This window comes from Lotus japonicus, chromosome 1, assembly GCF_012489685.1.
Source record: "Lotus japonicus ecotype B-129 chromosome 1, LjGifu_v1.2".
NCBI lineage: Eukaryota > Viridiplantae > Streptophyta > Magnoliopsida > Fabales > Fabaceae > Lotus > Lotus japonicus.
The window spans coordinates 124,372,495-124,395,618 of NC_080041.1; the positions used below are offsets into that span (position 1 = coordinate 124,372,495).

A 23,124-nucleotide genomic window follows, 5' to 3' on the forward strand; every position below is an offset into this window, starting at 1 on the left:
ATATAGACTTCCAGTTGGTCTTTGCTGGAACTCTTAAGATAACATATTTTTCACAAATCTTATACTAGGAAACACATGCAAGCACGTACCCTCCCGGCCTCCCCCAATCCAAGTGAACAAAAAATTGCTATTTTAAATAAATGAGTTTCATCTCAACAAGTCTTCTTTCTGCAACCCCATTATATATCTCGTCCTCCCTATTAAGACCCTTCACTCACAGCTACAAGTTACATCCATTAACAAGTTCAAGCCAAAACAACAAAATGAAGAAATTTAGTAAATCTCTCATGGCCTTCCCGCTCCTCTTACACACCCTATGCCTCCTTTTGTTCCCACAACCTTTACTATCTCAAGAGAGTACTGGAGATTTTGTTCGCCAGCCCGCCAGGAATCTCATCATCACTCCCCACCATCGTTCCGATTCGGAGCCCCAACAGGTAATTCACCGTACATAATTAAGTTAGTTGCATGATTTCAATTTTCACAAGGTATCAATTTTATGCAAGCTGTATGTTATTAATGTGCAGGTGCATATTTCATTGGTGGGGAAAGATAAGATGAGAGTATCGTGGATAACAGAAGACAAGGACGCTGAAACTATAGTCGAGTACGGAACAAAAGCAGGGGAATATAGTGCAAAAGCAGAGGGGGAACATACAAAGTATCAATATTTTTTCTACACCTCCGGGAAGATCCACAATGCTGTGATTGGACCATTGGAGGCAAGCACCACTTACTTTTACCGGTGTGGCGGGTCTGGACCTGAGTTTTCGTTCAAGACACCTCCAGCCAAGTTGCCAATTGAATTTGTCATTGTTGGTAAGTTTTGTGGTTTCTTTTGCTTCACGATTTGGTTTAATTTATATATAGTTTGGTGTAAAGCAGTTTCATGTTTTGTCTTTCAAGTTTGTTCATTATTTATGTTAAATTAGTAAATTAGTTAGTTCAGTTAGCACGAGGGGAGGGGGGTGAGTGCTTGAAGCAAACGCAAAGAAGTACGCGTGGGGCATAGGATAAGGTATCAAGTTTTTTAAGAGGGCGAGGAGTGTGCATGTACACCACTCATTACAGAGCTGCCAAATCCACATCTAAGAAACTCTAGACATGGTACCTTTGGCAATCATTGTCCTATGATTTCAAACTTAGGACAATTTTTATAGAAAAGTTTGGTCGACAACATAAATATCAATGTATTCAAAATAATACTGGTTATTGAACCGGTAAAAGCACTTGTTCACATGCAGTTTAATGGCCAATCGTGGTTGAATCAGTAAAATTAAATATATGATATATTAAATAAGTTGTTAGCATAAAATAAGATGTTAAGTCCAATTTAATTTGTACAATATGATAAATATACTTAGACTCAAATAAAGATAGTAATAGAAAAGAGAAATGTGAGAAATAAAAATGATGTGAGTGAATCAAAATTAAAAAAAATAATCAATTGATTGGATTTTCAAGAAAAAGGGTGGGGTTGGGGTTGTCGACATATTTTTTAGTAGATTAATGTTTGAATAATAATATAAATATTATGTGTGTAGGGGATTTGGGACAAACTGAATGGACTGCATCAACCCTAAAACATATTGACAACAATGACTATGATGTGTTCTTGTTACCGGGAGATCTATCCTATGCAGACACACAACAACCATTATGGGACTCTTTTGGTCGTTTAGTAGAGCCATATGCTAGTAAAAGGCCATGGATGGTAACCGAAGGTAACCACGAGATTGAGACTTTCCCCATTATCTACCCACATGGCTTCAAAGCTTACAATGCCCGTTGGCCCATGCCCTACTCAGAGAGTGGCTCAACCTCAAATCTCTATTACTCATTTGAGGTCTCAGGAACCCATGCTATAATGCTAGGTTCCTACACTGATTTCGATGCCAAATCAAAACAATACAAGTGGCTTCAATCTGACCTAGCCAAGATTGATAGAGTTAAGACACCTTGGGTCATTGTGTTGCTTCATGCACCTTGGTATAACACTAATGAGGCACACCAAGGCGAAGGTGAATCAATGAGAGACGCCATGGAAGAGTTGCTTTATGAGGCTCGAGTTGATTTGGTTTTTGCAGGGCATGTTCATGCATATGAACGTTTCGTAAGTGATGTCTTTAAGATTTTTAGTCCTTTTGTGATTGCAGTTTTAGTTTTTTGTATTAAAAAACAACTTTTAGAAAATAGTTTATGAACATACAACGGTTGATAAAATAACATTTATTTTCAAATTTTTGGATTCATTACAGACTCGAATTTACGATAATAAAGCTGATTCGTGTGGTCCATTGTATGTGACAATTGGAGATGGAGGAAACCGAGAAGGTCTTGCATTAAGGTGATAAATTTTATGCTTGATGTTAACAAAAATTCTCTTATTGAAATTTTTCTTTTCTTTTATATTTTATCTCGGAGTCTTGATATCTTTCCTTATTGCTTATTGTGAATAGCTTCAAGAAACCTCCAAGCAAACTCTCCTTGTATCGCGAGCCAAGCTTTGGTCATGGAAGGTTAAAGATACTAAATAAAACACATGCATATTGGTCATGGCAGCGCAACAATGATTCTGATGAAGTTGTAGCTGATGATATCTGGATAGAAAATTTAAGCAGCTCAAAAGCATGTTCAGCCACACCAAACAATCAAGTTGCTCATGAAGAGTTGTAAAATTCAACTAGGAGCTATACTTATTCATATTTCTTACAAAGATATGGTCAACTAGTTTGTTGCAATTTGTTTGAGTACTTAGCTATGATCTTCAACTAGGAAGAGGAGTGAAAATATTATTGTGTCAGCAACACCTTAGTCAAGATATGTAACTTTTCAAAAAAAAAAAGTAGATTACATTTCTTGTTAGTTGGTTTTGAATCATTGTAATTAGATATGTTTGTAAAATATTTATGCAGCTAAACAGAATAAATTATCCTTTCTCACAATTAATCTCTTAGTTAAGAAGAGGATATATCACGTTAATTATTCATATGTATATATGGAATCAAGGTCCAAGGATCACATAAACAACAACCAGATCAATAGTGGCTAATTTCTCTCAGACATGGGAACTTGAACATATCTCTATGTCCAATAGATGAAGAAACCGTGGAGGAGATTCAAGTTTGGATTTGTGAAGTATGGAAGTGAAAAAGAAGCCAGGAAAGCTATCAAGAGAATATTCTACGGTATTGATCTGAAGTGAGCTTATATGTCAGTTAATAAGAAAGTTAAATTTCCAGTACGTGAATCACAAATTCATTAGTCATTTTAAGAATATAGTTTAGAAGTATATTCTAAAGAGATATTCCTATGGTTACGTGTGGGCTAGAATTAATAAGCTAGTATATAGTAAAATGAAAATCCAAAAGTCATTGTTTACATAACATTAACACCTAAGCTTACCCAAAAAAACTAGTATTATGTGTTTTAATTTAAAAAATAATTGGACGAATAAGCAATCCAACCTAATGCAAGTCATCATTAGATATCTAAGTATTAAATATAATTAAATGAGGTAAAACTCGCTTTGTACGAAAAGCCCAGGATTAGGACAGTCAAATGATGTTCCCCGATGAGTTATCATCCCCCGCGATAGCTTCGATATACCAAACACCCACCATTGTTTTCTTTTCTTTTCATTTAAATTAAACAGTGTGAACGGATAAAGGACAAATATAAACTTTACGTGCAAGTTTGTACTAATGGAATTGGAATCTCATTTAGGCTTAGCCATTGTTTCAAGGTATTGTTAGGCTGGTGGAACATGGACGGTGGTGGTGATAGTATTATTTTATACACATCAATATAGAATCTGTAATACACAATTTTATACATTTTTATACCTAAACCCAGAAAACTAAATTTGGTTCACTGTAAAAACTAGTGCTAATCTGGACAAATTAAACCAACCACATCTTTTGGCAAAGAAAACAAAAACATATCTAGAAAAGCAGATTAGGCCGTGATACTTCTTTTTTAGAATTTTTTGGTCATTGAATAGGCCGATGATACGAAGAGGTAGAAGATGCATCCAACATAAAGTAATGCAAGTTTGGACAACAAGCTCATCATTAAAAAAGCCCAAACATAAATCATCAGTATCTAAACAAAAAAAAAATTCTTGAATTCGTAGAAAAAGAACATTATATTTGACAACATATATTATAATTTGTTAAACAGCACACAGAACTTCTAATAAAAAAGTGTAAGACAAAAAATTAATATAAAATCGACATTGTTAATTGCACTTTTAATTAATCTCTCATCTCATGTGCTAGTGGAATTTAAGTCATTGGTGTTCTTTTGGTACATCGGAAAATTTAATTGCATCATCCAGGAGTTAATCCAATTTTTTTATGTGTGGAAATTGGATTCTCCCAACTCTCGTTATTCGCTGGTCCAATGGTGATGTAGCATATGTTCTCATTTTTAAAAACTATTTTCATGTCACTTCTTACTCTTCTAATTTCCTTTTACTCTTTATCCTACTCTAGCTCCCTATACGTCATATATTCAAAAACAAAAAAGACACCACTATATATCGCATCATTGCCACCCACGCGCCATACCCCCTTGGACACTACAACGTCTCACACCCCACCTCCATTTATGACTATGGGTATACCAATATTCATACTCACCTCATTAATAAATGAATATAGAATATCTATAAATTATATATTCATGAATACCCATGAATGCAAATAATACCTACAACGAGTTTTTATTCGTAAGCACTTGTGAGCATAAGTAATTTTGTCATCCCTAATCTAGCGTGATCAACAAATTACAGGAGGGTGAGCTACTATATTCATCCTCTTTGAGAATATTTGAATTTTATTGCAACAATTTGAATATAAATAACATCGTAATCATAAAATTGAAGCTTGTCAACAATGAGGCATGGCGTGTGCTCGTATATTGTTAATTAACCACGAGTTTGAGGTCTAAACATAGAAGTGGAATCACACCCCAATCTCTTGAATCGTAACGCAATGAGTTATGATTCATATACATTTTCACTCACTTTTTTCCTTCATTTTCTATCTAATTTTTCTCTTTTCTATCAATCAAATTATCTATCACATTTTAACATTTTCTCTCTTTTTTCCTATCTCTCTTCCTCCACCTCTTTATACCTAAGAAATGAGTTGTGAACAAAAGATTCTTCGAAAGCAATGGAAACTCCCTTTTAATTTTCTTAATTTTTTTTTCTTGATTCTTCTTAATAATGCATACATACAATGCAAAGCCAAGTAAAACATTACTTATTCAACCTTTCCTAATCTCATCATAATAGAAATACAGATTTTAATATTTTATACATCTCATCAAGCATCGCCGCTTGATTCGTATTGAACGGTCCCTATCGAAACCACTTGATTCATCCAACGGCGCAGATTAAATCCTTCTCAGCTTATCAGCTCTGACCACAGGATTCGCCCGTGCAATCTCCTCTCTCCCCACCGCCTTGAAATCGAACCCGCAACCGTGCTTCTCCGGGTACCTGTGGGCCCCGCAAAACGTGGCTTCGCATCTGCACCTGAACCCCGTCAAACCGACGCGTTTACGGCACGTCCCGCACCGGTTCGTTACCTGAGCCGCCGGCGACGCGATCTCCGGCGAAGTGAGCGCTGGCGGTTGAGGAACGGATTCAACGGCAGGTGGCATGGAAGCGGCGGCGGAGGCTGCGACGGTGGAGAGAGCGGTTTGGATGGTGGATTTGGTCTTGGCTTGGTCTTGGTCGTTCAGATGGACGTCCCTGTAGCATTTGGAGCAAAGATTCATGGTGGCTGGACTACCGAAGAAGCCGCAGTTGTTGGCGCAGAGTATGTGGCCTTTCGGTGCTTTGCATCCGTGTTCTTCCGCCATAGAAGATCTGATGAAGAATATTTGAAGCGTGCGTTTGTTTGGATTCGTAGAAAATCTGAAGGAATAATTGAAAAGCAGCGATGGAATCAATTCAGAAGAATAGAAAATTATTACAGGATTGCAGATTCAAGAGAGGAAAATTTGAAAGGTAATTGGGAAGAAAAACTGTTGTACCTGATTGAAGAGAAGGAGTGGTTGGTTGTGGAGATTGGAATGGAAGAGAGATAAGAAAGGGAAACGGGGAATGATAAATCAGTATTCATCATTTTCAACTTGTCATCGTCACGGAGATATTAATTAACAATTAATTATAAGATTAGTGGAGAAAACCATTCATTATTAATAATTGTTAATTGACATCCAATGAAACGAAAATAGACAAGAAAATTCTGATTTTATTTTTCTCTGAATGTTGTTGGTTGATAAAAAATCAAAATAAGGAGAATAATTAGAGAGAAAGGGAAGAGGGAAAGTGGGAGCTCCGTGTTTGGTTTGGGCACAGAAGGCGTGGCAGCAAGTTGGACAGTGGGAGGTGGGTAGGGTCGTTCCTATCCAGTGGTGAGTGGGATGATAGGAATAGGACTGGAAACAACAACGGTGAAGGTGGGTTTTGGATCCTCTCATGTGTAAAAAAACTTGAGAGTGTCAAGTTTCATCATCTCACCATTAATTTTATTTTATTTTTCATTTATTATCTACACAAAAATTAATGGGTGAGATGATAAAACTTGACACTCTCAAGTTTTTTTACGCTTGAGAGAATCCTGGCTCGGTGAAGGTTTGGTTAGGGTCAAAGAATAGGGTTATTGTATTTTTTAGCTGATGTTGTCATTTGTTTGGAAATAGTTACACGTCCCTCATAACATATTTTGTTTTTAAATGAGTGGCGACATTTGTCTAAAGGTTAGGGTAAAAGTTTTGTTGGCAAAGAAACATCAAATAGTTGAATCAATAAATGGAGAGAGCTTTTATTAGTTATTGAAATCCAAAATTGGATCAAATTTCTTAGCAATTGAAACCCAACAAAGTGAGTGAGGAGCCGTGAAAGGTGATGAGAGTGGTGAGGGATTCCTTTCTGTAAATAGTATCACATCCTAGATACATGAACGGCACCTTGTGTTGCTTTATCTATGTGCTGCCTAAACATTCTGCAAGAACAGGTCACACCTGACACCATGAACATTGTAATATAAGACCATATATTGTTTAACTCTTTTCTACCCCACTTTTTCTCTTCCCAACACTCCACATCATCTTCTCTCTCCAATTCAACAAACTTTCAACAATTACCCACTTCAATGGTTTTGTTTAACTCTCAACACCCTACCCCACCACTCACCACTCACTCTACCCCACCACTTTTTTATTTCACATTTTTATTTAATTTTATATTTTTGTTTTTATAATTACATAAAATTTCAATTATCGATTTAAATTAAATTAAAACAATAAACACTTAACAATTTGTTTTTTTTTAATATAGACTTTTTTAAAAAAAATATAGACTATAATTTTTTTTTCTTAACTTAAAATGCAAGACAACAAACTAAGCATACAAGAATTTATTTTATTTTCTTAAAATAAAATGCAAGATAACAAACTAAGCACACAATATCTTAAAATGCAAGACAAGGGAAAACTAAGCACACAACACACAAATAACGTAAATAGTACGATACAAATCATCTTCAATCCTGAGACATTCCAAACTTTGCCCAGATGTGCTTCACTAGATCTGCTTGCAGTTCATGATGAACATTTGAATCACGCAACTCGGATCTAGCACGCACATGATTCGGATCTGGATAATAGTTTGGATTTCGAGGACGTTGGTTGGAGAATTGATGGGGGACTTGATAATAGTTTGGATTTTGATGACGTTGGTTGAACAATTGATGTGGGACTTGATAATTGGTGGGATTTTGAGGATGTTGGTAAGAAATTTGATTTGGATCTTCATAGTTGTTGTGGTTTTGGTTGTAAAATGGATTGTTTGAAGAATTCTGGGTGTTGAAATGGGAATTGTTGGGATCCATTTCAATACAAATGCTAATAGATAGATAAATAAGATGGAGAGAGAGATAATAAGAGAGTGAAAAAACTTGGTTTTTTTTTTTCTGTGTCCAAATCAAACGAACCAAGTCTCTATTTATAGAGAAAAAAAATCATGAATTTTGGTATAATTTTTTTTTTCAGAAAATATTTTTTTTTATGAAATAATTGAGTTCAAAAGATAAGGAAAAACAAAATCCGGACGGACCAACCAGAAGCAGCCACGTGGCAGGGCCTGAAAATTTTTCTCTCACGCGCCTTGTCTGGGCGTGCAGGCCACGCGCCTGCGGTGGCCACTGGCCTTGCGCCACGTGGCACACCGCAGGCTGTTTCAACATGTTTAATTTTTTCAACAAAATCACCCTCTCTCTCCCCTTTCAACCAATTTAACAAACCACTAAACCTATTAAACACAATCAAACACATTTCAACAAAGGATTCAACCATCCATTGTGGATGGTCTAATACCCACTTGTTTCTTTTCATTAAATTTTTCAAAAGTCAAAGAGAAATATCTAAAGATACTGGACTACTATTTTATACTAGTGGACTGCTTGGGTTATACAAAACCAAGAGCCCAATTAATAGTGAACTCTGAACCCCAATAAAAACATATTGACATTGGACAAAAGTATGAAGCATCTTTACTCTAGCAACTGAACTTAGGACTCAGGAGCCCAATAAAATTAAATAGTGAACTCCCAAGCCAATAAAAGCATATTGACATTGGACAAAAGTATGAAGCATCTTTACTCTGGCCCAACTGGACTTAGGATTCGGCCCTTTCTAAGTTCTAATGCTTGTTTTTGCTCTTTTTAAGCAAAGCCTAGTTTATTGACACAAGAAAGAGACAAAACCTAGTTTTATGAGTATTCAAAACTTGTTTGTTATTGAAGCTATATTTGGATATTTGTTTGACTAAGTGTAAACATTTGTTAGCACACATTTCAATATAAAAGATGAATAAAATTCTCTTTTTATAAATTGAAATGAAAGTTCTTTCACATTACCGTCAGTTCATACAGAAACAGTGAAACACTATATGTACTAGATATTATACCCGTGCGTTGCACGGGTTTACTTTCAATATTTTTTAACATTATTTAAAAATTATTATAGTTTAACTAAATAAAAATTAAAATATTTTTTTATTATAAATATAAAAAAATTGTGTGAAGACATTTCAATAAATATTATTATAGTTCTTTTTGTATAAATAATTAATATTATTCAAATTTAATTATTAGAATAGATATAAATTTTTTTTCGAAAGCAAAATATAATATATGATAAAAGAGAGGAAAACAAGACAGTAGCCCCCCCATGAAGAGGAGAAGCTACTCGCCCTCTTCAAAAACAGCAGAGGGAGCAGAGCAACAGCTCTATCAAAAAATCACAAACGCCCTATACAACACCGACCAAAAAAGCACACCCTCCCCTGTACAACAGAAAGCCCACCAAAACAAAACAAACAAACCTAAAGAGAAACCCCCCACAAAACCCCAAGGCCAAAGCAACCAAACAGTGAGGTCGAGCAACAACCGCAACCAGAAAGACCAACCCAAACAAAGCTCAACGCGTCGAAATCTGAGCCGCAATCTGGTTTAAGGCAACGGTATCAGAACAAGAGTACTCTAAGCCCAACCGTTTCCCCATCAGAAGAGCACTCCTTGCTCTAGTCAAAATGCCTCGAGGAGCTGAAAATTCCGGTGGCAAGAGCATCAACTGACGGCCTTCAGAAGGGTCCTCTGCTAGCGGGCTAGAGGAAGGTGAGCCCTTGTGAATGCTCACCTCTTTGACTCTGCTCACATTCTTCCTGGGCCGACCTCGACGGTGAACATCCTTCCCTTCAGGGACTCTACCGACAATACCACCAGCTAACCGAGCTCTGCGACCCAGTATCCTAGGGCGCCCGCGTCTCCTAGGCAGGATCACCTCCTGCCCATGACTAGCCTCAACCTCTGCCTCCCCAAGATTAACTCCCTCTCCAAACTCTCCAACCTCGCTAACCCCTACAGAAGAAAGAAGCTGCAGAGGCGAGGAAGGCAGCACCTCATCCAAACCAAGAGACCCAACACCAATTTCAGGGAAAAGAAATTCAACAGGGATTCTTTCCCCCAAAAAGCAGCCACGATCCATCCCCTTCAGCTCTTCAAAAGGAGAGGTAACAGACAAACAACACTTACCTACAAGAGCCTCCCTCCAAGATTTCTGTCCACGAACGCTAGCCTTGAAAGGATCAGCCATCGACGCCGGGGAATCCTTGCCGCTACATCCCTGAGACACAGAGCTTCTCGACTTGTCCCTTGGGAACTTCGCCGGTGCCACCGAAAGCGCAGCTCCACCCACCCTAAGGCCGTCAAGAACGTTGACTGCAGAATAGGCTTGCTCCTCAGAGAAGAAGCGAACGAATCCAAAACGGAATCGCCGCCCAAACTTGCGATTCCGCTGAATGAACACGTTCGAAATCTTTCCGAACAGAGCGAACAAGCCTCGAATATGTTGGTACCCAATCGCCTCCTGAATGCCATCCACGAAGAGGGTAGAGACGCTCCGCCGCGCTCCGCCGTCGCACTGGAGAGACCCGTCCACCTCTGGTCCTACTTTCCCTGTCGTTGCTCCCTCCGCATACGAAACCAGAGTCGGGTCACCAAGAGCACCCTCTTGCTCGTCTTCTTCCGTCGCCTCTCCTTCTTCCGCCGCGCCTTGCTCGCCAACTTCTCCAGCCGCCGACAAGTCTGTTTGGGTTAGAGAAACCCTAGCAGAAAGAAGGTTCATAATTGCAGCTTCCAGAATAGATATAATTTTAACAATTAGAATTTTTATTTATTTAATAATATGAAAAATTATTAAGTTTATTTAAAATATTTAAATTACGTAAAAAATGTTAAGTAATAAGTGCTTAATGTCATGAAATAAGTTTTGATATCATTTTTTATACTTTTTACCTGGAAAGTGATTTACTCTGACATGTCAAGACCAAGAAGAATAAATTAATTTTAATTTTTTAAATTATAATAAGTGATAACTTAAATAGCCTTATGATAAAAAAATTCCTAAAATATTATTTTATGAATTTAGTTTTTTTCAACTTATTTGGAAAGTGATTTACTCTAACATGTCAATCCCTTGAGGCTCTACGATCACGTTAAGTGGATAGGCCATACCTCTCACAACAAACAATTATTAAACTTTGGCTATTATTATTTTTCTTTATTATACTTCCTCGAGTAATTAAATACCTTTTAGCAGCATTTTTCAATTTAAAAATATTTGATCCATATTATTTTTTATTTAATAATTTTAATTTTTAATATTTTTCAAATGCAAAAATTAAGATAATATAAGTGTTTTTTTAAAGTAAATTTTAAGTTGATGAATGTTGTTAATTAATGTAAGTTGTTGAATATTTTTTGACAATACAATTTTTTTTTCAAATTTTAATATATTATTACAAAGGTATGAACGTTTTATGACTTAATGCATTTAATGTAAAACTCATTAAATAGTTTTTTAATTTTAAAACTATTTTATCTAAATTTTTGTTAATAAATATTTTTTTTATTGAATTTAATTTTTAATATTAGTGAAATACAATACATTAGATGTTGAGATATGACATGCTTTTTTTGTATTTGGTTTGTATCCGAAAAAAAATATTTGTGAAATACAAACCTCAAGTAAATTTTAAGTTTATGAATGTTGTTATTTAATGTAAATAGTTTAATAGTTTTTACAATATAAATTTTTTCAATTTTAATTTAATAATTTTTTAATATATTTATTACATTTTTTTTATGCTTTTAATATGCAACACTTGAGGTTTGCTTATGTATTTAATGCAAAAACTCAAGTGTGCTTTACATATAGATATATAGATTTATTGTATAATAGCTTATAAGTTGAATTGTCTACCTTAAATTATTCCTCCATGCTGCTTCCCACCATTCAAATAACTCACACAGGAACGGTAGCTGCAAGTGTGTATCCAAACTTCAAACTCCAACATGGTAATGCACACTCAATCACTCAGTCTCACTGCAACCTTTGAGTGCTTAACCTGATTAACCGTCAGTTTGTTAACCAACGATCAAAACCCGCCAATGTTAGTTCATGCTCCATTCTTATTCTTCATAATTAAGATTTTGAAAATAAAAAAAATCAGAAAGAAAAAAACAAAGAAAAGAGTGAAGCATTAGTTTCAACAATGGATTGGCTTGCCATAAGAAGGTGCTGGAGAAGCCCTGCAAATTTAAGAGTTATTGGCTTACTCTTGCTGGGTCAACTAGTTTCCTTCTCTCTTGCTCTCACTAGCCTCACTTCTTCTCTCATAGCCGGATTTGGTATTCTTAGTTTACTTGTTTTTGTTTTTCTTAAGAGACTTTGACATGATTTTGTCAATTGTCATGTTCCATTGAATAATGAAAATATATGAATATATAGGTGTTGATGCACCTTTAACTCAGAGCCTGTTTACCTATGCATCTTTAGCTTTGGTTTATGGAAGCATACTTCTCTATAGGCACCACAAACCTCTGGTACCATTATATACACATCTTTATTTCAAAATTGCTTGGTAATTGGTAAATGTATATTTTCTCCCTTTAAAATTTCTGCAAGAGAATTTTAAATTTGAGGATTTTAGGATCTTGCATTGTGTTTATGTTTGCTGTGCAGGTTTCTTGGTATTGGTATCTACTATTAGGCTTTGCTGATGTTCAGGGGAATTATTTGGGTAAATGGTGCTGATCCATCTCTCAGTCATTTCATTTCATACATTTGGGTTTGAGTCACTGTGAATTGTGAATGCTAATTCATCTCTTAATTATAGAAATACTAATATATACTAGCTTAATTTGTGTGCAGTTAACAAAGCATTTCAGTATTCATCCATTACTAGTGTGACATTACTGGACTGTTGGACAATACCATGGGCAATTTTATTCACATGGTTCTTCCTAGGCACAAGATATTCACTATGGCAGTTAGGTGGTGGAGCCCTCTGTGTGCTGGGTCTCTGTTTGGTGATACTTTCTGACACTTGGGTTGGTGGTGGAGGTGACTTTTATGATATAAATTCAAGCTCTTTGGAATTATTTGATTTCTGGATGATAATATTGATCATACTGAGTTTTAGGATAACAGTTTTTTAGTCCAAATCAAAATTTTCAGGTGGCTCAATACCTATATTGGGTGATGTGCTTGTGATTGGAGGGACAGTTTTCTATGCAATAAGCAATGTTGGTGAGGTATGTCAATTGTAGAATTCCATTTTAATAATAACATAATCATATAAACCATGAAAGCTCTAAGTTGCAGAACAAAGAGTAGCATTATGATGGCCAAATTTGAAGATTTCAATTTCGATCAATTACTTAGTTGCCTTACTACAAAATGCAGGAATTTTGTGTTAAGAACAAAGATCGCATTGAAGTTGTTTCCATGATTGGTGTTTATGGAATGTTGGTGACAATTGTTGAAGTGTATCCTTCTTGTTAGATCATTTAGGGATGTACATTTGTACATGGATTTTGTTACTTGCCTTTGAATTGAAGTTTACACCTTCCAGATATTATTAGAAAGTTTCCTTTATTCCATGATCTTACAGATCTTTCATAGAATTGAGGACTCTGGAATCTGTCAAATGGTCTGCAGACATTGTAAGTAATCAGTGCACAATCCTTCCAAGATTTTATCTTCTAACCTTCTCTTATAAATCCAATATTCTCCAAAGAAAGCAAATTAAGTAGCTGTCAATTTCTATTTTGTAAAGAGAAACAAATGAAGACACAGCTGTGCAAGTCTCCAACTTGATACTAAATTATGGAATTTCACAATAATAAAAGAACCTGATTTATGTGTGCCTGCTTCCGTTGAGTTCCAATTTAGAGTTAATATATTTGTTTAGTACAAGATTAAGGATTCCAAAGGGCTTAATATTGTCTCTTACCCTGAATTTTTTGAGGGAAGCTCTTACTTGTCCTTTCTAACTTTGAGGGTTATGCTGTCATTTTCATGTTAATCACTAAAATAAGTTTTCCTTTTGTTATTTTTGGTCTTTGACTCAGATGTCCCTACCCGTTCGGGAAATTGTAGTTGTCTCACCTAACAAATGACATTTTTGGAATTCGAACTTGTATTCTCGCTCTTACTAAGTCTAGTTTGCTTACCACTAGACTAACACCTTCTTGGCAAAAAATTTCCTTTCTTGAAACAAGTCTCTGGAATTTATCCTCTAATTTCTGATTGTCAACAATATAGTTACGAAACTATGTTTGCATGGTTGAATGTTTAAATTCCTTCTTAGGTACTTGCTTTTGCTGGTTATGCATTGTCAACCTTCACGTTTTATACACTTACTCCTTTTGTTTTAAAGGTTAGTTTCCTTCTCATTGACTTATTTGGCACAACTCTCTTTGTATGAGGGGGATTATTTCAATGCAGCAGTGATGTTCTTTGCCATTTGTTTCTCAGATAATTAACTTAGAGATGTGTGATAAAATCATTCAAGTTAATTCACAAAGTATGGCCCCTGGACCAATCATCCAAGAACAGTTTATGTGACTAGTGGCCCCTGGACCAATGATCCATTTATTAGAGTAATTACTAATTAGACATGACAAAAAACACATGAAGCAGAAAAAATCATACCTTGAGATGAGATTGGTTCTGAAGTTCTAAGAGGAACTTGCAGCCTGCGACATTTAGGATGAAAGTGGGGAAATCAATTGCTTAAATAGACTAATGAATTTTTAGTGGAATTTTGTCCCCTGCAGTTGAGCGGAGCAACAATGTTTAATCTTTCTCTTCTAACGTCTGATTTGTGGGCAGTGGTTTTCAAAATCTTCTTATATCACCATAAGGTATTGTTTTCCATATTGACAAATTAAGCACTTGGTTTTGGTCAATATATTCATTAGTCAGTTTGCAACTTGCAATTGACATAGCTATGGTTGTTGAACTATTTAAATTTTATGCAATTGTTATTCAATAATCAATACAATGTAACAGAGTGTTATTGTCTAATTTCAGGTGGATTGGTTGTACTTCTTATCTTTTGCACTTGTTGTTATTGGCCTCATCATTTATTCTACAACGTATGTATTAAAATTTGGTTACTCTGAAGTCTGAATAGACCTGTTAATGAGTTTATATGCTTTTCTACATATTGATTTATGCAATTAAAAGTTTTGCACTAATTATTCTTAAAAAACCATGAAACTAATTATTTGATGTTCATTTTTTTTATCAGAGAGAAGGATTCTACACCTGCATTATCAGCAACAGAGGATGGGAATGTGGACACAGAATACCAAATACTTGATGACGAAATTAGCACAACATCTGCAACTGGTTCATGAGGGAAAGTCACATTTTACAATTGGAAGTGGAAAATACAACTCGTATGATTTGTAATCTATAGTTTAGGCTGAATTTCATAATGTGCTTCTTGAGGCACAACTCATCTACAAAAAAAATGAGTAAAACTAAAACATACAGTATAACAAACAATCACAAATATAAAATTAAAGATTTTTAATGTGGTTTGATCACAAACATGCTTTCATCCACTTACCTTTCCCATTAGGCATAAAAATTCCCTCAACATAGCTAGGAATATTGCATATTAATTAAGCTTGACCCGGAAGCTATTTAATTAAATATGTTTCCTCATGATAAGCATGATTTGGGTTCGCGTAATGAACATGACTTGACATTTCAAAAAAAAAATAAAAATGAACATGACTTGAAAATTCTACACCATATTGTTTAAAGAGTGCCACTAGGTGGGAATAACTTTCTCACGCAAGAAAAATACAAAATGCTAGTATTAAACATATCACATTGTGACTTAATAAATCATAGAGTGTCTAAATCACTCAAAATTTACATTAGGAAAAACTGATCACGTGGTCTAATACTATTCTAACTCATGTTTTATACAACACATGTTTTATAAAGCATGTTAAAATACTAATGAACCACCTAAGCAAAGCAATGTTGTCAGGATCGTGGTTTTTCCTAGGATCAGTTAAGGGGGTAAAAGATCGTAAATCCTAATATCAGAATCGGATCGTAGATCCTTTAAGATCCTAATAAAAATGTAAGTGAATACTTCTTAATTTACATATACATAAAAATTCACATACATAAAAAAAACTCATAATTCACATCAAAATTAACACATAATTAATGACATAATAAATTCATAACACAAGAATCATAATCCAAGGTGCATGTTCACTGCATTGATTCAACTGTTTGAGACTTATGAAAAGTTAGGGTTGTTATTTAGGGATTATCATTTTTATTTTTTTATTAAAAAATCTTTAACACTTTATGAGTTTTGGTTGAAATTGAACTTTTTTTTTTGAAATTCAGAAATGGGACGTTGAAATGGGCCAAAAATAGAAAAACCTAAGTGTGAAACTTTCTCTTTTCAGGCTCGCAAGATCGAGATCCAAGGAATTCTTGCTTTGCGGATCGGGATCCTGATAAGATCCAATCTATTCTCCGATCCTACAGTAGATCCAAATCGTTGGGGCTTTCTCAGATCCTAAAATCATAAGGTCTTGGGATCCAAATCGCAATCTGTACAACACTCCACCTATTCCTAAGACTAATTTTATCCCACATTTACCTCGGTGATTTAGAGTTTAGACAATTGCATAAATCATGGATGAGGGTGCGGGTAATATGATATATACTAGAGGAATCATAGCACGCCACATTCATTTTCTATCATTTTTGTGCTGATCAAATTTATAATTTTCTGCACTTTGATTGTCTAAAACATGTGGCAAGGTTCCTTGACCCCAAAAAACGTATATATGGAAATCTTGTCATTTCATTTGCAGTTTGTACGCATTCACTTAGCTTGTTGGTCTTGAGCAGTTGTTTAGTGTGTAAAAGAATAAGCAGAGTGCACATAAAGGCATATAATCCACATGCATACATGTGGATGAAGATTTTCTATGCCCATGAGGCCATGCTCCATTTTCTAGTTTAACCAACGAAATTTTATCATGCTTATTAAAAAAGACACTTAGTACATCTGTTGATGGAACTCTTAATGCACGTAAGAAATTAAGACTGCATGACTTTAGAAAAGGACAATAGTAAAACTACTCCGGGCTCATTTGCATCTTTGTCTGCTATAATTTCTTAAAGCTTGATTTTCTTTCTTAGTTCTTTGATAATGGTTTGTTTGTTTGTTTGTTTTTTTTTTTTTTTAAGTTTTGTTAATGGTTTATTGATCGCCTTGTGAAAATGTCGTAAATTGAAAGTCGCAGCAAAAAAATCAACATTAATTTGATGACCGCTTACAAAGAAGAACAGAGGTCCACGAGTTGTTTGATGTAGATAGTTTTATACTAAATTGCTAACAAATCACCTTATCTCTAATCTAAATTATTGCAAAATCAGAATTATGCAAGTCAAATCTGATAATTTTGATTCATTGGCAGCATGTTTATGCGAGTTTCCATATTTCATGTTTATGCAAGTCAAATCTGATAATTTTGATTCATTGCCAGCATGTTTATGCAAATTTTCCTATGAATATTGCTTAGCAATTTTTTTTCCAAGCTTTGATCTAACTTTTTATACGTACCATGATACAAGAACACTTGGAACACTCACTTTTGTGGCGGTTTGGCGGTCACAAAGTAAGAAATAGACAGAAAAAACAACTTTACCACTATTATAGCAGTTTAAAATCATCATAAAAAATGTGATCTACCACTATTTCGTAGGCCACAAATCTTTATGTTTTAGGTGCATCGAAAAGAACACAAATCTTTATTGAACTTTTTAACCTAATTTATTTATTATTATTTTTGTAGGCATCCATATTCTATAATTTAAGAATGATTTTTGTTTCCTAAATAAAACGACACGGTGACATACTCCACGTTCTTCTTTCCTATCTGACCCGTAAAGCCAGAAAGGATATTCAGAAAAAAGGAAGAGGATACGCCACGTGTCCCATACTGATTGGTCATCATCACATAGACGAGAGAGACGGTCCGTTATTTTATTATCCACCCAACCCAAAGCTCTCTCTCTGCATCATCGTCGTCTTCAACAAACAAAAGCCTCTTCCCTTTTTCTCTGCATATTCCTTTCCCACTTTTCTCCACCCTCGTGTGTATGTGTGTATATTCCGCTTCCAAATACACACATACACACACGTATATATAAACACACTCACATCTTCCACGTTTCCATTCCAAGCGCTCTCATTCTTCTTCGTAACTCGCTCAATCCCTAGCTTCCCGATTCGCTCTCATTCCACCGCCGATCATGGCTGCTCCAGTCAACAACTCTCACGGTGGCGTCAACGGTGTCATTGCAGAAGCTCACAAGCTCATTATCGATACCGACCCTGGGATCGGTTAGTTTCGTTTTTTTCCCTTTCCGTTTTTAGCAAAAATCACTCAACTGTTTCCTTCATTATCACATCAAATATGGAAACTCGCATAAACATGCTGCCAATGAATCAGAATTGTCAGATTTGACTTGTAGAATTCTGATTTTGCAGTAATTTAGATTAGAGATAAGGTGATTTGTTAGCAATATAGTATAAAACTATCTACATCAAACAATTTTGAAATAGTTAGTTCATGACTTGATTTCATAGTCTCTGACCAAGTGATTGTGATTGTATACTGTGATTGAACATTGTTATTAGAATTTTCTTACACTGATATCTTGTTGTGCGTGTCCATGAGATTCGAAGATAGTTTTAGCATGTGTTTGGATTTCCGTTGAATTCAGCGTGTTCTTGTTTCTCTTATCCACGTTTAGTTCAATGCGGCAAATGCTAGCTTCGTGTTGACCTTGAGATACATGAAATCACGTTTGTGTTTGGATTAATGCCAAAACAAACATACACTTACTTGATCTGTATGTTTTTGGAAGACTGAAGAGTTATAAGAAGTGTTTTCGTGTGAATGGTGATTTCGTTGGTAAAATTGGAATGGTGTTTTTGTGATTTTGCAGATGATAGTATGGCAATTATGATGGCATTTCAAACTCCAGAGGTGGATGTCCTGGGTTTGACTTCCGTTTTTGGTAATGCTGCTACGGAAGATGCCACGCGCAATGCTTTGCTTTTGGTATGTGTTTGTTTTCATCATCACCATCACTTTGGCCGGTGAATTTCTTTTCTGGAAAATTCTTATCTGTTTCATGTGTTTGGAATGTGTTCTTGATTGTGATTTTAATATGCAAAAAGGATAGTGTGAGATCGCAGGCCGTGAAGATGTTCCAGTTGCAGAGGGAAGCCATGAGCCGTTAAAGGTAGGTGACTAATTTTCTTATGAGTTTTGTTTTAAGATGTGTGCCTTCAAGTACACGCCTCTGCACAGTGCATTACATGTTTTTCCCCTGCTTCAACCCCTCTGTTTCCCCCCTTTTGATTTTCCTATGTCTTTCTGGTATTAATATACTGTATTTTCTGCATAAAAGGGTGGAAGGCCACGTGTTGCTGATTTCGTTCATGGTAAAGATGGATTGGGGAACTTATTCCTACCTGATCCGAAAACTAAGAAAATTGAAAAAAGTGCAAGTGAGTTTTTAGTAGACAAGGTCTCTGAATTTCCTGGTGAAGTGACTGTACTAGCACTTGGACCCCTTACAAACGTAGCTTTAGTAAGTTGTACTCTCTGTCTTGTACTTTATTTATGGTCCTGACCTTAATAACAGTTGCATCCATTAGTTGATCTTATAGTCTGACTTTCATTATTAGGCAGTCAAAAGAGATTCTTCTTTTGCAAGCAAGGTAAAGAGAATAGTTGTACTCGGCGGATCATTCTTTGCCCTGGGGAATGTCAATCCAGCTGCAGAAGCAAATGTAAGTTGTGAATTTCTGTTCGTTATGTCTTCTTCTATTAGAAAAAGCTGGAAGGATTAATTTCCTTTGGGCTTTTCCATTGATGTTCTGTGATTTTCATATGTTTGAGAAAAATTTGCACCAGAAAGTTTACATTTAACATGTCCTCTATTTTTATTGTTTGATGTATCCTATTTCCTTTTCTACCTTTGCAGTTTTACTACTCTTTTTCTCAAAGGTGACTTTAGAAATACATATAACAGTAATTCATTACCAACTAATGAAATTATGTATAAGAGTAATATTTACTTATGGGGTTAAAACTGAGCCTTCGTTTCTTTGTAAAAGTTTTCTGAAATTATACATGTCCTGATTTTCAATTATTTGCTTTACACGGTATGCGAAACAGCTTGCAACATTTTGACATAATTTGTTGAATTTGTATGTTGGTGCTTAGTTGTAGGTAGCATGTACCAATCAATAGCGGTAACTGACTAATTGGTAATAGTTAGTGAATAAGTGCCTCTGTTGTGATCTGAAAAACAATCTCCTCTTTTGTGAAGAGAAAGCCTCTTTTTGGCTTCTTGAGGACTATACCGGACACTCTCCATTCACTCGACACCATATATTACATCACGCAAAATGGATTTCATTTTAGACTTATCTCAAATATCTGATTCCATATAATATTGGTCAAGTCCTGATAACTATTCTTTAACTTGCAGATCTATGGAGACCCAGAAGCAGCAGATGTTGTATTTACGTCTGGAGCAAATATTGTTGTTGTAGGAATAAACATTACAACCCAAGTCACATTAACAGGTGGGGTTGTAATCCTAGTGTGCACCAATTTCTAGGCTATCTTAAGCTATTTGCTTTTGTTCTAGGTTAGGGACTTGAAAGTGAACATTGTTTATTGGTTTCAGACGCTGATCTCCTTAAACTGAAGGAATCCAAAGGAAAGCATGCTTCTCTCTTGAGTGACATGTGCAAGTTCTATAGGGATTGGCATGTAAAATCTGACGGACTACATGGTAATTTTACATACTATTGATGTCGTGAGTTATGCACTTATGCTAATAAGGCCTACATCTTTAGCTAACTATTAAATTAAAGGCCTACATGTTTAGTTAACTATTCAAGTTAAGGTCTTCATCTTTAACTGTTAGAGTTTGCATAGGAATGATGATTTTATTTCTTCTTTCAGGAATTTTCCTTCACGACCCTGTTAGTTTTGTGGCAGTTGTGCGTCCAGAACTTTTCACATACAAAAAGGGGGTTGTGCGAGTAGAGACACAGGGCATCTGTGTCGGGCATACACTTATGGACCAAGGATTAAAAAAGTTCGTCCGAATTCAAAACTAGTATCCTTATCAACTTTATTATTGATGCCAAAAAAATTGTGCTTAACATGATTGGTTTCATTTCTCATACAGATGGAATACAAGCAATCCATGGACAGATTATTCTCCTGTTTCAGTTGCTTGGACGGTGGATATTGAGGGAGTTCTTAATTATGTTAGGGAAGTATTGATGAAACCCTGAAGTCTAGGCATTTGTACTACTACCCTTCCAACCAATGTCAAAATTGGTAAGGCCATTCTCTTTAGTTACACATTGTCAACCAGAAAACTCTGGGTGTCAAGGTTCTCAATGGCTCCCAAAGAAGTTCTCTTTACACGAAATAACTTGTCTTTGGATGTCACTAAGACACTATCTTCTTTGACAATCACGCAATCATTCTCTATTTTCCTTCTTTGGAACATGTATATGGGGCTTCTTGCTCTGGTTTTTATACAACAATTTCGGTTTCAACATTCAAGTAAATGACTTCTTTGCACTTATTTGGCATGAAAGTTCATAATTCCACAAATCTCAGATCAGATGGAAGGGCATGAAATCAAGTTGGAAATTGTTTTGTTATGCAAAATACTAAACTGCATGATTTGAGGAATTGGGTTTCTTGTTCTTGAAACTACGTAATATTCAATATTCAAAGATGAGAATCATTCCCAAGTATTGTCAGTTATGATTTTTGCATTAATGAATAGTATTAAGTTGAAATTCAAATGAAGTGAGCCAGAACAAGTCAAGGTTGAAAGTTGAAAGACACTCCCTACATCGGGATAAGGAAAATGTTCTCCTGAAAATAAGCCAAGTGCCAAAGTCAAACAAGTTATTCTGATAAAAAAATTGAATTTATGCACAAGATACGTGAACATGTGCATTGGTATTTCAAGCAAAATTTGCTAGAAAAGCGTTAAAATATGATATAAAATTATTTATATATTCCAACCGCTTACATTTTTTGGATAATAGGTTCATGAGACAAACCAAATTTAATAATTAGATAAATACTAACAACACTTTTTTTTAAACACACTATTCTACATTCTTTCTTGATATGGCTGATGTATCAACTAAGAGATCACATTGAACACGGAGTATGAAGAACCAACTCTAATAAACAATACCACTTCTTCCATTTACCACCATAATTAAGTGAGAAATGATAATGAGACATCCATTCAAATAATAATAATAATAAGACATGATTAGTGTAGACAAACACTCCATTATAAATACCTCATTTTTCTCTTTATTTATTTTTTATCTCTTTTTCATATATCACATTAATTTCTTTTATTTCTTCTCTTCATTTCTCAATCTAGTGATCGAAAATTTGTAGTGTACTATGGAAATGTTTATAAATCATTTTTCTGATTAAATAAACTCGTCCCGCATTTACCATCATGTCTAATTCTATAAGTTCCCCGATTCAAGTTTTGTGCGTATAGAAAATACATTGGAAAAGCTAACCCCATCTCATTAAAAAAGAAAAGTGTCCTGCTTGGCTGCTTTCAGCTGATCAGTTTTTCCATGCACCTACTTCAACGAATGGACCATTTCAACTCCCGCTAAGGTCTGCGTCTACCCACTCCAACAACCAGTGAAAGGTCCTCTTCTCTTATATAACTCATGTACGTATGTATTATATATGCATATGCCTTTTAAGTTAAGACCAAGGATAATCTTTTTAAATAGCTAAAACCTTTGAGAAGTTCACATCAAACAAGCAAGTTAAGAGTAAATATATAAATAGTTGAACAAGCTAGGCATATATAGCTTGTGAGTTGTGAGTGTTCTTCATTAGCAATGGCAGAGAAGAAGGTATCTTGTTACTATGCTCTGTTTGTGTCACTACTATTTGTTTCGAGCTTCTGCGAGTTCACGATGCAGAGGAATTGCAACAAGGGGTGTGATGAGGTATATGTCGTTCGTGAGGGAGAGACTCTTCAAACAATCAGTGAAAGATGCGGGGATCCATATATTGTTGAAGAAAATCCACACATCCAAGACCC

At 35.3% G+C, this 23,124-nt stretch overlaps 4 protein-coding genes across 6 annotated transcripts; 3 read left to right on the forward strand and 1 right to left on the reverse strand.

The window, feature by feature from the left end:
• On the forward strand, positions 1-2,945 carry LOC130730213 (purple acid phosphatase 22-like). Its single transcript, XM_057582159.1, has 5 exons — positions 1-437; positions 528-819; positions 1,545-2,113; positions 2,259-2,347; positions 2,460-2,945. The coding sequence occupies exons 1-5, from the start codon at positions 141-143 to the stop codon at positions 2,674-2,676; spliced, it is 1,464 nt and encodes a 487-aa protein (XP_057438142.1). The 5' UTR covers positions 1-140; the 3' UTR covers positions 2,677-2,945.
• Positions 2,946-5,167: 2,222 nt separating this feature from the next.
• On the reverse strand, positions 5,168-6,205 carry LOC130730214 (zinc finger A20 and AN1 domain-containing stress-associated protein 4-like). Its single transcript, XM_057582160.1, has 2 exons — positions 6,049-6,205; positions 5,168-5,929 (listed from the first exon to the last, which is right to left on the reverse strand). Exons 1-2 carry the CDS (start codon positions 6,138-6,140, stop codon positions 5,404-5,406), a joined length of 618 nt encoding a protein of 205 aa, XP_057438143.1. The 5' UTR covers positions 6,141-6,205; the 3' UTR covers positions 5,168-5,403.
• A 5,671-nt stretch (positions 6,206-11,876) lies between these two features.
• On the forward strand, positions 11,877-15,483 carry LOC130732602 (uncharacterized). Of its 3 annotated transcripts, XM_057584614.1 has the most exons (11): positions 11,972-12,269; positions 12,370-12,464; positions 12,604-12,661; positions 12,793-12,984; positions 13,099-13,175; positions 13,327-13,409; positions 13,535-13,586; positions 14,234-14,302; positions 14,703-14,789; positions 14,959-15,023; positions 15,179-15,483. In XM_057584614.1, the coding sequence occupies exons 1-11, from the start codon at positions 12,134-12,136 to the stop codon at positions 15,285-15,287; spliced, it is 1,023 nt and encodes a 340-aa protein (XP_057440597.1). In that variant the 5' UTR covers positions 11,972-12,133; the 3' UTR covers positions 15,288-15,483. The 3 variants fall into 3 exon arrangements, with proteins under 3 accessions (XP_057440599.1, XP_057440598.1, XP_057440597.1); XM_057584616.1 differs by lacking the exons at positions 11,972-12,269; positions 12,370-12,464 and adding an exon at positions 11,877-11,936; XM_057584615.1 differs by lacking the exon at positions 14,234-14,302 and having other exon boundaries at positions 11,971-12,269.
• Positions 15,484-17,984: 2,501 nt separating this feature from the next.
• LOC130730216 (uridine nucleosidase 1) lies at positions 17,985-21,606 on the forward strand. Its single transcript, XM_057582162.1, has 9 exons — positions 17,985-18,322; positions 18,931-19,046; positions 19,171-19,230; positions 19,399-19,581; positions 19,679-19,783; positions 20,488-20,584; positions 20,689-20,796; positions 20,970-21,105; positions 21,199-21,606. The coding sequence occupies exons 1-9, from the start codon at positions 18,232-18,234 to the stop codon at positions 21,305-21,307; spliced, it is 1,005 nt and encodes a 334-aa protein (XP_057438145.1). The 5' UTR covers positions 17,985-18,231; the 3' UTR covers positions 21,308-21,606.
• The last annotated feature ends 1,518 nt before the right edge of the window (positions 21,607-23,124 follow it).

What these genes read in the sequence shown, in the direction of transcription:
- LOC130730213 (XM_057582159.1), top strand. Translation starts at nt 141, where the DNA reads ATGAGTTTCATCTCAACAAGTCTTCTTTCTGCAACCCCATTATATATC. An exon ending in CCGATTCGGAGCCCCAACAG is followed by an intron (nt 438 to 527) that starts GTAATTCACCGT and finishes ATTAATGTGCAG; the next exon opens with GTGCATATTTCATTGGTGGG. An exon ending in AATTGAATTTGTCATTGTTG is followed by an intron (nt 820 to 1,544) that starts GTAAGTTTTGTG and finishes TTATGTGTGTAG; the next exon opens with GGGATTTGGGACAAACTGAA.
- LOC130730214 (XM_057582160.1), bottom strand. Translation starts at nt 6,140, where the DNA reads ATGATGAATACTGATTTATCATTCCCCGTTTCCCTTTCTTATCTCTCT. An exon ending in CACTCCTTCTCTTCAATCAG is followed by an intron (nt 5,930 to 6,048) that starts GTACAACAGTTT and finishes TTATTCCTTCAG; the next exon opens with ATTTTCTACGAATCCAAACA.
- LOC130732602 (XM_057584614.1), top strand. Translation starts at nt 12,134, where the DNA reads ATGGATTGGCTTGCCATAAGAAGGTGCTGGAGAAGCCCTGCAAATTTA. An exon ending in TGTTCAGGGGAATTATTTGG is followed by an intron (nt 12,662 to 12,792) that starts GTAAATGGTGCT and finishes ATTTGTGTGCAG; the next exon opens with TTAACAAAGCATTTCAGTAT. An exon ending in TCTTCTTATATCACCATAAG is followed by an intron (nt 14,790 to 14,958) that starts GTATTGTTTTCC and finishes GTCTAATTTCAG; the next exon opens with GTGGATTGGTTGTACTTCTT.
- LOC130730216 (XM_057582162.1), top strand. Translation starts at nt 18,232, where the DNA reads ATGGCTGCTCCAGTCAACAACTCTCACGGTGGCGTCAACGGTGTCATT. An exon ending in CCCTTACAAACGTAGCTTTA is followed by an intron (nt 19,582 to 19,678) that starts GTAAGTTGTACT and finishes TTTCATTATTAG; the next exon opens with GCAGTCAAAAGAGATTCTTC. An exon ending in AACCCAAGTCACATTAACAG is followed by an intron (nt 20,585 to 20,688) that starts GTGGGGTTGTAA and finishes TATTGGTTTCAG; the next exon opens with ACGCTGATCTCCTTAAACTG.